A 20834-nucleotide genomic window follows, 5' to 3' on the forward strand; every position below is an offset into this window, starting at 1 on the left:
AAGAACAATCCAAACAGATCATCCAGTCATTAAAGAACAATAAGGCACCAGGTGAAGACTCAATAGTACGCAGGTGAGAAGGCGATTGATAAACTGACAGATATCATCCGCGATATTTGGGAAACAAAGAAACTTTCAAGAGGCTGGAATTCTGCACTTATTCACCCCACTTCATAAGAAAGGCCACAAAAAGGAATGTTAACATCTATCGTGGATATTCCCTCCTCTTAATTACCCACAAGATTCTTTCGAAAGCTTTTCAGACTAGGGCAGATGAACGGCTAGATCCACAACCGGGAGAACACCAAGGAAAGGAGGCTCTTGTATTGAACAAATTATGAATCTTTAGATCTACCCTTTCAAATCTGAAGCTCAGGAACAACAACTTCGTCGCGAATTTTGTCGATATCGAGAAAGTGTTACGATTCGATTGATTGAAATGTCCTAATATAAATCCTAAAGGAATTTGGCTTGAACAACGAAACAAGGGGAGACAGATGCGTTTCAAATAAGTACAGGAGTGAGGCAGCGAAATGTGTCCTAGAGGAAGTAATCCGCGAATGCGAAGTAAAGGGGTCAACAGTGGAGTCAGACTGCGTTGCACGAACGTAAACCTTGTAATTGACTATCTTGCTTTTGCAGATGATCAAGTAATCTTTTCCCACTCGCTACAGACAACTTAAGTCGAGCAGCGAAAGCAGGTCTTCAGATCTCCTTTGAGAAAACTCAGTTTGTACGGACATAAAGCAGGCAACAAAAGAAACGTGGAACAGGGAAAAATCAAGCAATCGGGAGGTATAAATATCTAGGTGAGTGGATTCAACCCAGCATGTCTGAGATAGGTATGGGCGTATTCTGCCCGAAGGCACGTCCGAACCTCCGCAGAGGTGTTCCTGAGCCGGAGTTTACGTACGGTATGATGGCCAGTTTCTTTCCGCTCCTCCATTCCCATACCCCCCACCAACAGCGCGTGGCAACCCATCCAAACCTTGATCACGCCCAATGTTGCTTAACTTCGGAGACCTCACGGGATCCGGTGTTTCAACACGGCTACGACCGTATGTCTGAGAAAGGAAGCTTTTATTTTTACAAGTTGCTTTTTGTCGCACGGACACACATAGGTCTTACGGCGACTGTGGAACATGAAAGGGCTAGGATGGGATGGAAGCGACCGTGGCGTTAATTAAGGCCCATCCCAGCATTCCCCTGGTGTTAAAATGGGAAACCACGCATAAGATCTTCAGGGATTCGAACCCACTGTCTCCCGTATGGAGTTCACAGCTGTGCGCCCCTAACCGCACGGCTAACTCGCCCGGTCAGAGAAGGCTAAAAATAATGCAAAGATTGTCAGTCGTGCTCCTTAGATGGCCGACACGAAATAATAATAATAATAATAATAATAATAATAATAATAATAATAATAATAATAATAATACAATTGGGGAAAATAATCAAAGTTGTTGAAATTAATTGCCTGACATTTGCAGACGATTTTGCTATATCTCGAGAGAGCCTGACAGATGCAGCAACACAAACCAATCTCTTGGAAGAAATAGCCAACAAAAGAGTTTTGAGAATCTCTGTAGAAATAATAAAATTATTACAAACATTGAAACCGCACCAAATTTTTGATGACAGAAATTGGTGATATATAGAAAATAAAGAAATTAAAATACCTGTGAGAAATAATTCAAGAAAATGTTTTAGAAAAACCTGCTGTAGGAGAAAGTTTACACAAATTAGAAAGAGTGTGTAGCATCACTAAGCATTTTTACAATACGAAAAGCTTAATGGGGCACTAGAATACAGTGGTCAAGCCACATTTCTATTTTCGTATTCTGGTTATATCCTTTTATCTAAGAATTTTCCTCTCTCATCTTTCGATGTTATTTTATTTGTGACCTGCCGCCAGCTAATGCGTCAAGTACCTCTGGTTTGATGACTGTTGTAGTAATGTTATATTTTTTGATATAGATTTTTTCTTGTTTTTGTTTCATGTGATTCTCTAAGCTCTTTGAAGTTTACCAGTTCTTTTTTTGTTTCCTAATAAATCCCAGCTGCTTGAAAAATGTATCTACTTGGCAGGTTTTACAAAATTTAGTGATTAATGGTTTGTTGTCGAATCTTGATTTAGTTCCTACCATATTCGGAGTCTTTTCAGGTGAAATTTGTAGTCCGGTTTTGGCTGCTATTTCACGAAGCTTTTACGTAGGCAACTCAATAAGCATCAGTTTTTTTTCTCTAATCGTCTTTAGGTTGGCACTATGGCGTTGTGTGCTCACCAGCCGCTAGATGGCATGTGGTAGGTTTCAGCGATATCAGATCACTACAATTTGCTCTGTTGCGACGTGAAGATGGCCGCGCCACTCTCTGTTTGCACCAAGGAGGAACAGCGTTGTGTGTACCAAGAGCGGAAATTCATAGAAGACGTTCAGGACAACACGCCCCAGCGAAGTGTTTACTAGAGGATTGAACAGTTCAAAAGGGGTCACACGAGCGTGAACGACGAGGAAAGATGCAGGCGTCCATCTGCCGCCGTAACTGATGCTAATATTGAACAAGTGCGTGACATGATCCTGAGTAATAGATGAGTGACTGTTGATGACGTGGCAGACCATATGAAACCATGCATAGGAGGCTTAAGTCTCTCAAAGTCTGTTCGACATCGGTTCCAAAGCAACGCAATGAAGAGCAAAAGCGCAATCTGTCGGACCGTCGTGGTAATGAAGGCGAAACGTTTCTGAAACGGATCATCACTGGAGATGAACCGCTTCGAACCACAGAGCAAACGTCAGAGCATCCCATATCCAAGTCAATCAATGTTCTGCAGGAAAAGTGATGCTCACAGTGTTTTGGAACTCTCAAGGGCTAATCCTGAAACATTACCAGGAAAAGGGGGAAACAGTGAACGTTACAGTGATATGTTGGTAAACAAGCTGAAACCTGCAATTCGCAATAAACAAAGAGATCGATTGTCGGAAGATGTTATTTTGTTACACGACAATGCGCGTCCACATACCGCCGCCCACCCCGGTCAAACTCTTCAGATCCTGCGTACAGTCGGATTACCGTCTGTTTGATCCACTCCAAGAGGCCGCCGATTCAGCTCCGATCAACAGATGTATGACTTGCTGCACAACCAGAAACCTTTTTGTAGAGGGCAACAGAAAGCTTGTGAAACGGTGGACCATATGCAGGGTGACTTGTTACTCTTTCTGTATTAAATTATAAAAATTGATTGTAGATACTTATTGACTTTCCCTCGTATATGGGCTGGATTGTTTCTTGTCTGTTGTTTGAAAACATTGCAAGGTTTGGGTTTTTTACCTGTTCTCCTATCGGGTGCGTCCCGGGTGTCGGATAAGGGGGCTCACCGGACTTGTCCGGAGGGTCTGTGAGAAATAAAATAGGTACCTCTTGCTGACCAAAAGCAGGTATAGGCAGAAAGCATCTTGAGGTACCCTCTTTGTAAGAGTCAGTACCTTAGTCGTAACACTGAGGTTGATGATTCTCTTCAACTTACTAGCATGACGCAACGGCTTTATCATTATTGTTATTGAATACGAAGCACATTGTGCATATACCGGGTCTCATATAAATTAAGACCATCGAAGCGGCGTTTTTACTCTGCGAAGTTTATAAGGTGCAGTATAGGAGGCGCGCGCCTAATTCTCGATCTTGCAAGCATCAGTCGCCAGTCTGAATCTCATGGTGAGATAGTTATTATACCAACACCGTACTTTCGTATGTAAACGTTCTGGTTTAGTCCTGTGAGCAGTGATAACTCTCGCTGTTGTTGCGCAGAAAATCCTAACGGTCTTTATGAAGTCCCTCATTATGATAGGAAGGTGTGCAAGACGAATAATTGGGCCTATCTTTTTTGAGACGACAGACAGATGGCATTTTAACGCCGTCCCTCCGTCAGTTAACTCGCGTGGGGTTTCTCCTCATACAGCAGAATAGTCCCTTCTTAGAGTCTCGCAAGTGGAGTGACCAGTGCTGGTCTCGTTCTCCAGACTTTTACTTGTGGGGTAAACTCACACATTGGAGGAACTGAAATAAAATATTACGGCTGAAATCAGAAACTTTACAGTGGCAGAACTCAGCCATAATGTGGTTACCAGATACAATGCCTGTATAGCGACACAAGACTTCATATGAGACTGTATGCAGGGCGGCCGCGCGCGACTGAGACAGCAGCCGTTGTGCGTTCGATCTGAGTTGATATCAGAGACTCTGTATACTACAGTAATGTGTGTGAGTTATTTCAGTTTCGTGGCTGAAAGTTGAATGTAACGTTCTGTGTGTCCCAGGTTCGACCCTGAAAGCGACCACATGGACATGGTGCGCGTGTACAGTATGGAGGACGTGCAGAACCTTCCTCTTACCAAGTACAACGTCCAGCAGCCCGCCCTGGAGGAGATCCGGGAGGACGCTCTGAGTACAGGTAAGACATAAGAAATATCATCGTTGTTTTTAAGAAAGGTTTGTAATATAACCTGTACACACGTCTACTGCCGCCTTACTCATTAGGGGGAGTAGCCTGCCCCGCGCTGGCACTGGCTCCAAGACAGCAGATCAAACCTAGACCCCATGTCGCTGTGTGAAATGCCGATGAGTTTCTGAACTAACTAACTCGAGTTGAGTTTCTTTAAAATAATGATTGTCGTGCGAATAGCACTTGAGTTTCATGAACAGTAGACAAGAAGCTTGCAGGTTGACGGCTGTTTCCATACTTGATGCACCGGGCTGAGTGGCTCACACTGGCCTTCTGACCGCAACTTCAATCCTGGCTCAGTCCCGTCATATTTCGTCTTAAAAGAAAACAATAATCAGCACCACCACCAAAGGGGTGGTATTTTAAAAGTGCTCAGATACGACAGCCTCTTGACGGTAGATTTACTGGCACGTAAAAGAACTCCTGCGTGCGTAAATTCCGGCACGTCTGAGTCTCCGAAAACCCGTTAGAGTGGGACGTAAAAACAAGCTTTCTCAGTGGATCAGTGGTTCAAACCGGTCAGAGGTTCGAACTCCACTATCGGCAGCCCTGAAGATGATTTTCTGTGGGTTCCCATTTTCACACCAGGCTGTACCTTAATTAGGGCCACGGCCCCTTCGTTCCCACTCCTAGGCCTTTCCTATCCCATCGTTGTGTCGGTGCGACGTAAAGCAAATAGCGAAAAACGGTCATAATTAGTCGGACTTTGAAAGGCGACACTCCATATCGTACGATGTCGGCATCTCCCGTGACACATTCCCGACAAAATTAATTAAAACTCAGCTTTAGACGCTTTACTGTGCCATCTAGTGGGCCAAGAGTTAAACGGACGAGCAGACAACCAGATGGCCTCAAATGAAAACGCTTGCATACGTTAGCTGAGGTCAAACGATTATTATTATTATTATTATTATTATTATTATTAAAATGACACATACTGATGCCCCTAGCGACCGGCTTTACTGTCCAAATTTTCTTCCATGTCATACAGCCTCATTTTTAAAACGAAGTGCAATCATTATTTCCAAATATCATAGGCAGCGCTGTAGTCGAGGGTACACGTCATATGCTTTCTACTTGACTCCACTCATTAGAGAATGCGTTCTGATTTCTTGCGTATACCTTCTACTTTGGCTTCTTTTTAATGTCGCCATTTACCAATGAGTTTTAACTCTCGAGATACGCTACCACTGTTAGTTACATTCAAATTTATCACCAATTGAGAGATTTTAGCTTCAGATATATATGAAGACGTGGCTACAAATATACTGTACTGTAAGATACACCAATTCAAGAGTTTGTTCCGGTTTAAAGTGTGATCGCAAATGAAAAAAGACACTTTGGATTGTTTTTAAATAAATAGGTGGAAGTCGGTCCAGTAGAAAACTTCTGTGTAAGCAAATTAGGATTTTCAGATGAGTGCATTCAAATATGGATTTCTTCCTTTGTCATCATAAAATGTCTTTTAGACGCCTGATTTATGCTAAATTGAAGGCATTGTGTTGTATCTAGCTGTAATCCACTTATTTGAAACGTCAGGGTGGTCTTGCATCCGGGAATTGCCATGTCATGTCTTAAGGTAATGTATGCCCTGTGAGCATTTTGGGACTACAGTCTTATGATAACAAATGCATCTGCTGAACGGACATTCTTCAATTAAAACTAACTATAAGTTTTGTCATCGAGCTTCATTGGCACAAGAACGTCTAAATTCTCTTGCCATTACTTCTAATAAATATGAAACCTTGCAAAAGAAGGAAAGAAAAAGACTTTCGAGATGTTAGTTTGTTTGGATGTAACATGTTTTGTAGTGCTGTATTAACCATGTGAATATTATGCAATACTGTTTTTCTCTGAAGTAAATGGCTGCGCGGTTTGCGTCGCGTAGATATCAGCTTGCATTCGGAACACAGTGGGTGTGAACGCCACTCTAGGCAGCCCAGAACACGTTTTTCCGTGGTTTCCCAATTTCACACTACGCTGTATCTTAATTATGGCCACTGTCGCTTCCATCTAACTCCTAGCCCTTTCCTATGCAATAGTCAGCCTAAGACCGAAATGTGTTGATAATAATAATAATAATAATAATAATAATAATAATAATAATGATTATATGCCAGTGAATGCTTAGTACTCAATTATAAACTTGAAAGATTGGAAGTATTAGAAAGAAGAATTATAAGAAAAAATTAGGCCATCTAAAGTTACAGAATTGTGGAAATTAAGAAATAACAACGAAATTTATCAGAACATAGAAAACATGTCTAGTACGGAAGAGGAGACTGCTTTTTTGGACATATTTACAGAATGGACGACATTAGACTAACCAAAAAGATCTTCACGTATCCTTCGAAGAAAAAGTCAACAACCACCTGGATTCAAGAGATCAAAAAAGACTTGGAAAGAAACAACATCAGAGAAGAAGAAGAAGGAATGGAAAGAGAAAATTTCAGGAAGAAAGTTTTAAAGATGGAAGGATTGAAAGGGAGGGAGGCGAAGAAAACCGGCACAAAGTGGTCTGAAGGAAGAAAAATGAAACAATGAAGGAATATTGAAGGAAAAGGAAGGAGCAACAAGAAAGGATGAAGAATTGAAATTGAAACGTGGACCCTAACGCAAGAATAATAATAATAATAATAATAATAATAATAATAATAATAATAATAATAATAATAATAATAATAATAATAATAATATATTATTATTTATTCTGGCATGTACCCCCTTTCTTACACTTAACCAGTGTAACACTGTTACTAATTACCACTGATAGCAATAATATGAAAACAATATTAACAATAATAACAGTAATAGTTTTTTTACTATTTGCTTTACGTCGCACGGACACAGATAGGTCTTATGGCGACGATGGGATAGGAAAGGGCTAGGAGTGGGAAGGAAGCGGCCGTGGCCTTAATTAACGTAGAGCCCAAGCATTTGCCTGGTGTAAAAATGGGAAACCACGGAAAACCATTTCCAGGGCTGCCGAAAGTGGGGTTCGAACCCACTATGTTCCAAATACTGGATACTGGCCGCACTTATGCGACTGCAGCTATCGAGTTCGGTAGGTAATAGTAGTAACACCGGGCGAGTTGGCCGTGCGCGTAGAGGCGCGCGGCTGTGAGCTTGCATGCGGGAGATAGTAGGTTCGAATCCCACTATCGGCAGCCCTGAAGATGGTTTTCTGTGGTTTCCCATTTTCTCACCAGGCAAATGCTGGGGCTGAACCTTAATTAAGACCACGGCCGCTTCCTTCCAACTCCTAGGCCTTTCCTATCCCATCATCGCCATAAGACCTATTTGTGTCGGTGCGACGTAAAGCAACTAGCAAAAAAAAAAAAAAAAAAAAAAAAAAAAAATATATATATATATATAGTAGTAACAAAATTAGTCACACGTAAAATATTATCTCATCTATATAATATACATCGTAACTATGTGAATAATGAGTGCTTCACACAGGCTAGGCTACTACTTTTGAGAGAAAGTTTAAAAAATGTATGAACATTTCTACAATATACCACCTTAAAGAGAGAAGAAGATCTGTGAAAGGAAGAGGGAAATAGGAGGAGGTGTTTTCGGCTGAAAACTTGGTGATTCATGCATGTTTATGTTTGAAAGCTGAGCTGCTGGACAGTTCTGTGTACACAAGCTGCTGCACGATCGCTTATTTTAGTTATGGCCCCTGGTAAGGAATTTGATGCGATCACGGAGATAGGCTGGTTGAGAAGTTTTAAGAATGTTATGCATGAAGCAAAGAGTATGAAGTGTGCGTCGTTCTTGCAGGCGAAGCCACCCGAGCCGTGTGTACGACGGTGTGACATGGTCAGCGTAACGAAGTCCACAGACAAATCTTACACAAGCATTCTGTAATTTCGTACGACATACATGAGATTGTAAATTACTAATCTTTGAAGTTGAAATCAAATACGCCCCGAAGGGCGCAATTGCGTATAGGCCTGTGTAGGCCCGCACACATCATGTACACGGGAGCTTATTGCATCTGTAGTTCATCTCACTCGTTAAGACTGTCGCATTTCCGCTCCAAACACATTACGTCAGTGAGGGCTTACAGTTATATCCAGGGACACAGGAAGATCAATTCTTGCGTATAGTAAGTCGTACACACACACAAAATAACAGTTCTGTGCGTACATTGGTCGGAATTAAAAATGGATGGTATTTCTGTATCGGTCATGTCCACAGTAACAAGGAAATTCACTTTTTAATTTTCCATCATTTCTGTCTGTTCGTATAGGCTATAAATAATTTTATTCACGCTGGATAAAAGGGTAATTGAGAGCAAGGCGCCTAAAATTCAATTTTTAAATACCTGTGTTTTTGGCCCTGTCGAAAAGTACTACATAATACAATACATTTATGTCTTATACAATTTTACCATACCGGCTACGATAATGGAACTCATTCCACGTTAAGAAAACACTATTGCTCTTACAAGGAGTGAACACATCCGTAATTCCTCGTGGTTAAGGGATACTGTACTGTACTTTGTAATGTGTTATGAAAGATAGGTAAAAAGGATGAGGCTTTATTGCCCGTGAGTTATTAAAATAACTACACAACATTTCCTTTTTCATAAATATATTCGTAGGGAGGAAGCACAATGGGTGTTGCTCTGGTACAAGCCTCGTGTAGACCCTCACTCTGAACTTCTGTAGTGAAGGAGTCTACAGTATTTATCTGTTGCGTGCGGGTTTTTAGACTTTAAATCACTGCGTAATTGTCTTGTGTTGAGTGAAAGTTATGTGTTAAGCCTACGTGTGATTTCTTCCTTTAACATTAATACTGTGATCTTTTGTAGAGTCATCTACAATATTTATTTGTTGCGTCTGTTTTCTAGCCTTTATTGCCTGGGAGCATTTTAAAATACAATTAAATGCATCCCTCACCACTCGAGCCCATAAAAATATTTGTGTGTTTTCTCCCCTAATTTGCCGTGCACTTTAATGCTGAGGGATTTTATGTGCCGTAGTTTAACGCCGTCCCCTTTAGTTCATAAAAATAATTTGTAACTTAATTCTCTCCCCTTTTTACCTTGAAGTTAGATACTGAATTTCACACATTCGTATACCGCCGTTTTCCCGTGATAGTCTTGAGCAGAGCCGTTTGATATGGCAACGCTGTTGTCATAAGGGCAATACTGTTTCCTTAACATGGAATGACCTTGATGGGATAGGAAAGGACTAGGAGTAGGAAGGAATCGGCCGTGGCCTTAACGTACAGCCCCAGCATTTGCCTGGTGTGAAAATGGGAAACCACGGACAGCTATCTTCAGCGCTGCCTATAATGCGGTTAAAAACCCACTATCTCCCGGATGCAAGCTCATAGCTGTGTCCCTAACCGCACGGTCAACTCTATTGTTATTCTTGTTGTTAATTATTATTATTATTATTATTGTTGTTGTTGTTATTGTTGTTGTTAATAACAGCGCACAATGGGCATAAGTTTAAGTCAGTCGGAGGTACAAAGCTTTATTAAAGTAGTCTGCAATTCTTACGTTTCACAAACACAGCTTCATACAAGTGCTGGTCACGGATATTTTCTTGTGGAAAAAGCGTTATAGTGGATAGGCCAGGCCTTCTCGATTCCATACTCCTCCTGTGCGTAGGGGAGGTGGAATAACACCCACGGTACTCCTGTCTGTCGTAAGAGGTGACTAAAAGTGCCGCAAAGCCTCTTAACTTGGGAGCGTGGTCTGGTAATCACGGCGCCCTGAGCTGAGCCCTGGTGCTAGGCTCTTTATTTTCATCTATTCTATCCGACCTCCCTCGGTCAACTCCTATTCTTTTCCGACCCCGACGGTATTAGAGCACTGGAGGCCTAGGGAAGTTTTCATCTTCACGCCTTTCGTGGCCCTTGTCTTTCTTTGCTGGATACTTTCCTTTTTCCAAGTGTAGGATCCCTTCCATTTTATTAAAATTAGTATTAATACAGTTGTACTTCCTGTTAAAACAATAATCACCACCTCCACAACACCAATCATAACCATAAAGCAGGGCAGTAATTAAATTGTGTGCCTCGGAACAACCCTACACACGTGGAACAATTCTCATGACGAGAGGAACTTGCAGCAGTACTTTACAACGCCTTCAGGTTGTGCTCGTTATCGCTAATCTGTGGACTGGCCTGATGCGTGTCATCTTACTTTACCCCACGTCACTCTTCCAATCAATCTGAATATAACTTTTCCTACTACGGACAGGTTCGCTCTCCAGATACATCTTCCTTCTGCAACACCACATTTCAAAGGCCTCTGTTTTGGTTTTTGTTATTTTTACAATTTGATTTACCTCGCACCGACACACACAGGTCTTATGGCGACCACGGGATAGGAAAGGGCTAGGAGTGGGAATGAAGCGGCGGCTGTTGCTGTAATTAATATACAGCCCTAACATTTGCCTGGTGAGAAATCGGAAACCACGGAAAACCATCTTAAGGGCTGCCGACAGTGGGGTTCGAACCCACTATCTCCCATACGCAAGCTACACGCACGGCAACTCGACCGGTATATGTTAGGGTAGAACACGCCATGAGCTTTCAGGGAATTGTTTGTAGCCTCTGCTTTACATCGCACCGACACAAATGGTTCTTATAGCGAGGATGTATGGAAAGGAAGCGGCCGTGGTCTTAATTAAGGTACAGTCCCAGCATTTGGCTGGTGTGAAAGTGGGAAAGCAGGGAAAACCATCATTAGAGCTGTCGTCAATTGGGTCCGAATCCACTACCTCGCGGATACAAGCTTAGCCTACAGCTGGGCGCCCTTAACCGCACAGCCAACTCGCCCGGTGCCTAGGTATATAATGGTGTTAAGTATTTCCTGATATATTCTATTCTCCACGCAGGGCGCTATAATATAAGTTAGCATTAGCAAATAAAGCGTCCATCAAGTCTACATTACAACCATAGTCGGACTGTTTTTTTTCTGAAAGTGTTCGACTGGAACATGGCAGTGCGTGGATGTGAAACATGGTCGATAACTCTTGCAGAAAGAGTACAGAGGCCTTTGAAATGTGGTGTTGCAGAAGGAAGATGTATCTGGAGAGCGAACCTGTCTGTAGTAGGAAAAATTATATTCAGATTGATTGGAAGAGTGCCGTGGGGTAAAGTAAGACCAGTCCAGAAATTGGTGTTGTAAAGTTCTGCTGCAAGTCATGAGAATTGTTGCACGTGCAGAGGGTTGTTCCGAGGCGCACAATTTAATTACTGCCCTGTTTTATGGTTATTGCTTCATCACCGTAATGGACCTATAAATCTTTGTTAATGCTCCAGATTTTTATTTCGCGGATGTGAAATATGTTTCCTTGGGGAGATAACATTCAGTAAGAGGCTCATTTCCGCATTGGCCCACTACCTCATTTCTCCGTTCCGTCCAGTGGGCGATCACGGGGCATATGGCTGAGTCTGGCGTTGATTGCACTTCCTTACTTTAATTAGCGCTCCCTCTCTTCAGATCTCTACGGCTTAAGTTTGACGCCGTGTTACAGTTTGAACCTCTCTATCTACTCGTTACATACGGCTCTGCCAAGTTTTTAAATGAATATTTTTTATTATTGGAAATGTTCAGAATTTGTACGCAAAATTATTTTTGTGCTGTTTGATAGGCCTACCTCATTTCCTGGACATGAATGGCGTAGCCTACATTTCTCCAGGTGATTCCCAAGCTTCGAATGTTTTGATTCACCTTTGAGCTGGTTTCAGATCAACCAATCAAGCACCTGAATAGTCTCACACGTGGGGACGCTGCGGCCGGGATTATCCTGTGGATCTCTTAGTCGTATGTTTGTTCACAGTCCCGCTCTTGATTGAACCCACGCCGTTTCTTAACCCGTGTGAAGTGTGGTGTAACAGTGCAGTGCTTCAGTTCCTTGTTCGTTTGCTCACTATGTATTAATTACGTTTATTTTGAATGTTAAAAAACAAAAATGCGGTTAACTTGTCATTCCAAAAACACAAAGCAAAAATTATAAGTTAGTGTTAAAACAGCGAGAAGGAAACAAAAGTGGGAAGTGGCTCAACATGTGAAGAGGGCAAAGTGTATTTTTTAAACTCTAGTAATACGTTTTACTTAAGTATTCCCATTTGATATTATTGCTAGTTGCTGTTATTGTACGCATTCTATTGAATTTCAGTGTATTTGGGTGAATGTTAGTACTGTACGGTTTTACGATAAAGCCTTACGAAGGGCTTTCTTCTAATTAACTTCGTAGCCCTTTGTAAGACGGCTAACAGATTTCTTAAGGAGAATTTTACAGGCGTTGTCCAATGTATTCAAGATTTCCTTCTCTTAGTATTGTACGTCGCCTTCTTATCTGTATGGCAGCGACCGTGAATATTTTGGCGAACGTTTCGTAGTGTTATTCGTTTGAGGTGTATTAATGACCATCTGCATATTTTTTTAGCTTTGGTGTCTGTTTGTCTGCTTGAGTTCTTATGACTGGTAAACTACTGGATATATTTTTAACACACTTCATAATAGAATACACGTCCTTTAGGTAGGTTTTAGGGCCAATATTATTTATAAATCCCTGAATGGACTACTGGTTTCTAGGAAGATCGAAACAGTGATTTTACCCTTCCACACAATATACGTGACCAACATTAATGGAAATCTACCAGCTTTAATGGAAATCTGTTTATTAAACTTTTTTTTCTCATGTGCACTTCTTTGACAGAAGGATTAATAAAGGAGATACTATCATTAACGGACCGTTTTACAGGCTGTCATATCACGTCAAGGTGGGTTAGCGGGAATAACTAAAGATCCATTTTACTCTTTTCGATAGAACAGATTGTTTGATGAGTCTTGAGCTACATCGCTACTCCATGTTTCAGATAGACGGAGAAGTGGGGAGGATGTCGCACAACTTGGAACTGTGATCGTCCCCATTATTTGTTCAGTTCTATCGCACCTCACGTTACCACCACGTGCCTTCGTAGAAGAATTCCAGTTTAACATCCCGTATTACACGTTTTAATACAGGGGTGTAACTTCGCATAAATTCATGATGGAATCGTCTAATCCATTACCAATTCATGTTCGACGAAAGGGTACATATGGTAGTCACTAATATTTCCCGTTTCACGAACTTTCTATGAACGGTCGTACGACTTGGAACTGTCATCACCTGGAAATAATGCCCAAGAGCACGAGCGAATTCTGTACGAACAAACACTCGATGTGGAATAGGATAATTCATTAATTCTCACTTCACTTTGCAGACAGGTGTTCCCCTCCCTGAAATACGAAAGAAACTGCGTTGCGAGTCAAAACCAGGACCGGTAGTCCCCGCAGACTGCCCTCCCTAGTCACTTCCAGCCCCCTCTCCTGTTCCACGATAGTTGGATGCCAATAACATGTATCACTGTATTAAGGGTGCCTCTGACATACTTTCAACGAATGTCAAGCACCAAACGGCGGAATGTTTTGTACCGGTGCGAAGAGATGTTAATAGATGAAAATAAGCCACTGGTTGTCAGATCCAGAGAGATGTGCTTTATCTCAGAACGCACGTGTACAGTGAGTGACTGTTTCTCTGTCTGGAAGGAATGAGTCAGTAAGCGAACAAGTGTAACCGCAGACAGCTCTTTGTCTTGAGGTGAGTCAAAGCGAGGATCCACCACATAAGTCTGTTTTGCCAGAGCACGTCACGTGACGTTTAATGTGTGATGTTTGTCGGCCTCGGTTGGTGATACGAAATGTCGCACCTTTACTGGCAGCTGTTCACTAGCAGTACCTACGACTCGGAACATGTGGACGAGTACAGGGTACGTTGTGTGTCAATATCGTTCCATTTCCTAACCTAGTTTTAAGTTTACCCGCCACCGCATAAAGCTAAAAGTAAACACAATAAAGCACAGCAATACACGAGAACGTGACTGAGTAAGGGAGCGCTAGTCGCATCGCCTGTTATTAGTTCTCTGCCGTCTGAGCCAATGCGAGTGGGTATTTCTGCTCATGCGCAGTAGTAGCGGCCTTATTTTCTTATCAGCTAATTCTGTCTTTTATTTTCTTTAACTATTAACAGTTTTCGCGGCTAACCGACTTGTATAGCGCTGCATGTGGGAAGGTCATGGACACTTGAGGTAGGATCAGCCTCTTGCCACGCACATTCCTCATTCTGGCAGTCTCTTGTTAGTTTCGTACTCTGCAGTCTAATACTAAATGATTTTTAATTGTATATTCACGCCGTACTTCGTAATACATGTGTAATAGTGTTCCTTTGCTGAAAGTTTTATTCTAGTTTATTGAATCAATTTTTTTAAAAACTATTATTACCGCATTTAAGTGAGTAAACAGTCAATCTTTACCTCTCTGCCAAAATTCGCTTAGAGAGCACCAAAAAACCTACCAGTTTGTAGCATTTTTTTCATTTTTGACGTATATAACCCCCCCCCCCTCCCCAACATCTAATTCCCAATCGGCGCTACTGATGCGCAGTAACATCCTGGCTGTTACTTCAGGACTGTTCCACACTGGCACTGTTCTCGTTACGTATTCTTTCCTTTCTCCTACGTTCGAAGTATCTGTATTCCTCATGTGTCTCGTTAACACCACATTCCTAGAATGGATTTTGTTATTAATAGAAAATAAGAATTGTAAATATCCACTCTGTTCATAGTGGCACTGACACCATGTTGTTTGAAAAGTTGGCAGCCTTGCCACCGCTGGCACTGGTGCCAAAGCACGGTCCTAGTGCATTTTTTTCAATCACTGGCCTCGGTTTTCCCTCAGTCTGCGGACGTTTCTCGTAGCTCCGCGTACTGCGCTACCACTCCCGGTCATGCACCCGCTGTCGCAGACACTATCAATCTCACCAACTGCTTCTCAAGTTTCGTAACACCTTTTACAGCCACAAGCCTTTCTTCGAAACGAAATACTTGCCACCTTATATCCGTTGACAATATTTCTGTCAGGTACACTCTGTATACATACAGGTAGTCTACATATACATGTACAGGTCGTATCTAAACAATTGTAAGTCGGGCTGTATGGCTCAGGTGGTTAAGAAGCTGGCTTTCTGAGCTGGAGTTGGCAGGTTCGAGCCTGGCTCACTCTAGGAGTATCGTACACCGCACTTTTCATGTGTGTCCAGTGGAATAAGGTCAGGAGACTGGGCAGGCCAGTACACTGGACTCCATCGTGTTGTCAGAAGCCGGCGTACACTGCTCTGGAGCCTCAGCATGAGTAAACTGCCAAGCAGCACACGTTCCAGTAGAAAAGGCAGCATTTCCCTCAAGAAGGTCACATACGCTAGCCCATTCAGCCGTAAGGGTAGCATGATGTTCGACCGCAGATTACATTCAAAGCGCTGTTGATTAGTGACAACCGTACCATCGGGGACTTTCAACGGCTCACGTCCGTGTGGTATCTCATTTCTTCGTCGTCGTCGGGGAACAAAACGAACGACCAAAACGTGTGTATTGCAGTGGTCATGTTCAACGACTGTAACAACATACACAGTGTATGGTAGGACAAGGGGTCATAGGATCATATTTCTTGTTTCGATCACAGGGATCAACCCCCGACCATTGTTACCAATGTCTGCATACATGTTTACTATAGGCTGTTATGCATTTCAGCCTTCAGTCTGCAAGCCTTTCTGAATTTACTGAACGCCGCCACAGTCCTCTATTTGTAACTACATTAGTTCCAGAAATCTTTAGAAACCGAGTATAATCATCGTCGTTTTGGTCTGTCTCTAGTTCTCTTACCCTCTATGAACGAGCTCATTATTCTCCTAGGTAACCTATCCTATTTGCCTCGCGTGCAACCCAATCGAAGTTTGTTTATGCGTACAGCTTTATCAGTCGAGTTCATCCATAATTTAGCCTTTATACCCTAATTCTCAGTATCCTCGTGGCATTGTTTGCACCAGCGGACATTTTGGCTATTCTCATGTTTGTTACAAGATATTCAGTTTTCACTACCGTACAATGAAGTCTGTCTGAACACAGTACAGTAGTTTCGTCCGGGAGCTGACTTCCTTTTTACAGAATACTGCTGATCGCAACTGTGACTGCATTAACCTTGTTACTGCTTGGTTCACTTTCACTTACTACTCTACCATCCTTGGAGAATGCACGTTCTAAGTTCTATAGGATCGACCAGTTCCGGTTTTGTATTTTTATCTGGCATTCAGTTTTCTAATGTTTGTTCCCTACTGACAGCCCTTTAGTCTTGGAAATGTCTTCCTATCCACTGTACCTATTTTCAAGTCCCAAGATATTAGATTGCAGGCTTTCAGCGCAGTCTGTTATTTAGACCAACTGAATCCCTCCCTGCCATTTTAAACCTTTGTACATGTTCAATAATTACGCCTTCAAGCAAGCAGACGTTAAGTGGAGGAACGACAGTCAAGCTCCGGTTCTGTTGGAATTTCGAACATCATTTCCAAGAGGAGATCTCACTGTCAAGGCTTGGCAAGTTTTATCAGGCCACAAGTCATCTTAGAGGCGGGTCTGTTAATTTCATCCACAAAGTCGTGTATTTTATTTTGTTATAAGCTGTATAATTAGATATTTCAATTGTCTTTATTTTCTCAGTTAGCAGTTTTCATATCCTCAAAAACACGTTTTCATGTGTTGGTAAGTTAATTCCCAACATCCAAATTGGATTCCTGAATCACCTGACACGGTCTGAGATTATGAGTTTGATAATTTTATGTCTGTATTAATTAATGGTATTTTGCAATAAACTAGTACTTGAAAAAGGCTGTGTATTTGTGCTAACCACTGTACCCCCATCAAGTGCCGGATAGTGGAAACCTTCACCTTTCATCCGCCCGCGAGCCTCCGTGGGCTGTTCGGATTTGACTGATTTGCTTTGATTGAATAATTTATAAAATCATAAGTTATATTTTTCTTTAATAATCAGTGGTCCTCAAGGTACTCTTATCTTATTCCTTTTCAATCTCAGCTTTAACTCCCGTATATTCATAGTATGGAAAACATCTTGATGTACTTAAAGATCTCTCTCTATATACTTTCTTCGTATTCTGAATCTTCTTCCTCCTTGCCTTTATTTTCATTGCCTCAATTTTGAATTTATTTAAATAAATTCATAAACAAACAAACAAACAAACAAACAAACAAACAAACAAACAAACAAATAAACAAATAAATAAATAAATAAATACGTAGTAAGGTAAATGTAAATAACGATTTTATAATTTATTTTATGTATGGTTAGTGCAGTTAAGTATTTTATTTTACATTTTATTCGTAATTTTTGCCCGCTACCTATGCTCGTATGCAAGTTGTGCTGCCTAGTTTGCAGGAGTCTTGGCATGTAGACGCCTTGAGTGACTATCGACCGACAAGGAGGTTTCCACCGGCGTGGGGATTCTGTTTCATTTTCCCTGTGAATTTAAATTCAAACCGTTGTTATTGGAGATGTCTTACTCGTGAACAGACCAGATTTTCTTAAGATGCGGAGAAATTTCTCTGCGAAACGTAAAGAATTTCATCGTCTTTTCTGACACGCAAAAAGCCCAAAACTGTATTAACATGTCAAAAGTTCCAGGCTGTGAAAGGATCATACTAAACAATGGAGAAATGTATGACTTGTCCATATAGATCGGCGCCTGGTTTGAGTCCGCTCCATACAATGGGCAGCTGTCATGATGGATTTCTGGAAGAATCTTATATTCACTTTCACGTTTTCGTTTTTATCCTTGCGTATCATGAACTTGCTTGCATGACTGAATCCTGTGACAGTCGTAAACCCAGCAGGGAAACATAGTTGCTGGACCCCTTGGCTCCATCCACCGTGACCAGGGTTTTACCGCACAACATTCATTTCACTACGAAAATAGTATGAGAAAGGCCATAACATATCCTTCTCAGTTACGATTGGTTTTAGGCACAGTTCCAGGACACTTGCACAGGTATAAGGTCGGACAATACACTGCTCACAACCCACGACAGTGGATCCGTAGTTCGTACATCACTCACCAGGTGGTGGTACGACTTACTGTATTTAAGGTCTGGTCGTGCTAAAGCATCACGCGGGGAGCGGGAGCGAAACCTACAATCCCGCAGTCGCTGCAGAGTTAGGAGCGGGAAACAGTAGCGTCTAATGGGGAAGTGCTTCTGGTTCTAGCAGTTGCTGAAGATGATAACCACAGGTTCCTATTATTATTATTATTATTATTATTATTATTATTATTATTATTATTATTATTATTATTAATAATAATTACTACTACTTTCTTCATCTTATTCGAGTTATTTCTGGGATTTGTGCAGTCTAGCAGGATCATTCTGGCTTTGGCCGGGGATTTAAGACCGCTTGCCCTTCGCGACGCCATCTGATTCGTGAGATAATAGTCTCCACCAGCGATTCGAACCTCAGCTGTTCGTGAGGAATTCGTGGAGTTCTTTCGCATGCACAGCAACAGTTTATAGATCGTTTCAGCAAACATCTTTCATGTGTCTGGAAATTTACGAACGAAGAAATATGTGCAAAAATAAAAAATAGTACATGACGAACAGGCAGGTATATGCAGTTCTTTTCGTATTTCATCCCACAACATATCTTTCTTCCTTACATTCTTATGATGTTTATTACTCGTGCCGTAAAGCATTGGATGTTCCTTGGCTCTTGGGATTTCTTGCACATACCACCGACATGGGTAATGAAGATCATAAGAATGTAAGGAAGAAATAAATGATTTTTTGAAAATATAATACGCTCTCAAATATTCGCGTAACATATTCAACTCATATGAACCGCTTACACAAACTAGTATAGTATAGTATACAGTGCCGAAAGAAGCGAGCGAAATCTACCTTATGCGCCAGCTGACTACGGTGTTGATGCCTGTAGAAAGAGTTTTTTCTGAAAAATTGCCCCTCACAAAAGGAAAGAAACTGCTGTGTATGTAGTGCAGCTAGCACTAAATATGGAGGAAAAAGAAAAAAACCTACGTTTATATGCTCAAAGTGCAAAAAGGGATTGCACCCGTTATGCTACCCTCTGCGCAAATGTTAAAAGTTATTGACACATATATGTTTGTAGATATGTACTGTAAATATATGAACTGTAAATAGTAAAGTGTGACTTTTAAGTTAATGTTATTTTCATGAACAGTGACATTTTTGTGGGTTTTCTTATTGTTTACTATTGTTATTCTGAACATATGAAATTTATGTGCCGAGAAATACAAACTGCTGCCTTATGTTTAATTTTCAATAACGTTTGAAATTTAGTGATTTTGTTCATTTTTAAGTGTTCTTTTAGGCCATATGGATCGTTAGAGCCCAGCTTGTACTTGAAATGTTAAAGAAATATGAAAAAGTAAAAACTTTATGATTTGGTCAGTAGAATTTGGAAAATTAGGTACCTCTTTTGTATGACTATTTACTTTTTGCATTTAGTATCTTTTACAGTGTGTATTTACAAATAAAACATTAAAAAATTATTCAATTTGGACAATAAATGGGAAGTGAAATACTATAATTAAGCTAGAAAAGTGCTTGGGGTTTCTTGCACATACCCTGGAAGCGAAAGGATTAATGCAGAGGTCAGTGGCCAATGGAACGCGGGTCACGTGACGCTCCGGTGTGAGCAGACCTTTATTTGAAAGTTGTGTGTGTTGCTCGTTGCAGGTGGGCTGGACCTGGTGGTGGTGCCGGGTGTTGCCTTCACGAGGTGTGGACAGCGACTCGGTCACGGCAAGGGCTACTACGATTCCTTCCTAGCGCGGTGCCCTGGCCCTCTCTTCACCGTAGCCCTGGCCTTCAGTCAGCAGGTGGTGCCTGAGCTACCCACAGAGCCACACGACAGGATCATCAACTTGGTGCTACATCCAGATTGACCTCAGTTTCTTATGTAAATATACAAGATGTTTCTGTTTCACAGCGTCTCTCATTTCTTCAAGTTCCTCTTAACTTTCAACTTACAGGTCATGTTCAGGAGCATGGCAGGCCATTCCAATTCAGCCCACGCCGGACTGTCGCGCTGGGTTCCTTTCAGCCGATATCACAAAACATTTTAATCTTAATGCTTGTTGTTTAAAGGGGCCTAACATCTAGGTCATCAGCCCCTAACGTTACGAAATGGAATGAAAATTTGAAAGTCCAAAACTCATCCACTGACCAGAATTCAAAACATGGCGATGAAGAATGAATTTAAAATAATCAGTGGCTCCAGTTCACAACACTGACAGTTAAAAATAATTCCAAAATTAAGCCATTGGCTAGAATAAAAAATGCGATGACCAATGATTATGAACTTGGGGCTCCTTCCAAAGCACGATGATGCTTGTGAACGGCCTGTCAGTGGTGCTTATCGCTAGGAGGTATTCACGGTGTT

At 41.5% G+C, this 20834-nt stretch overlaps 1 protein-coding gene across 1 annotated transcript in view; it reads left to right on the forward strand.

The window, feature by feature from the left end:
* LOC136873655 (5-formyltetrahydrofolate cyclo-ligase) overlaps positions 1–20378 on the forward strand; it is a 49638-nt gene extending 29260 nt beyond the window's left edge. Inside the window, exons 4-5 of the mRNA XM_067146727.2 lie at positions 4314–4447; positions 20129–20378. Of these exons, the coding sequence (XP_067002828.2) occupies positions 4314–4447; positions 20129–20337 (343 nt within the window). The 3' untranslated portion in view covers positions 20338–20378. The remainder of the gene's footprint in view (positions 1–4313; positions 4448–20128) is intronic.
* The last annotated feature ends 456 nt before the right edge of the window (positions 20379–20834 follow it).

The sequence above is a fragment of the Anabrus simplex genome, chromosome 5, assembly GCF_040414725.1.
Source record: "Anabrus simplex isolate iqAnaSimp1 chromosome 5, ASM4041472v1, whole genome shotgun sequence".
Lineage (NCBI taxonomy): Eukaryota > Metazoa > Arthropoda > Insecta > Orthoptera > Tettigoniidae > Anabrus > Anabrus simplex.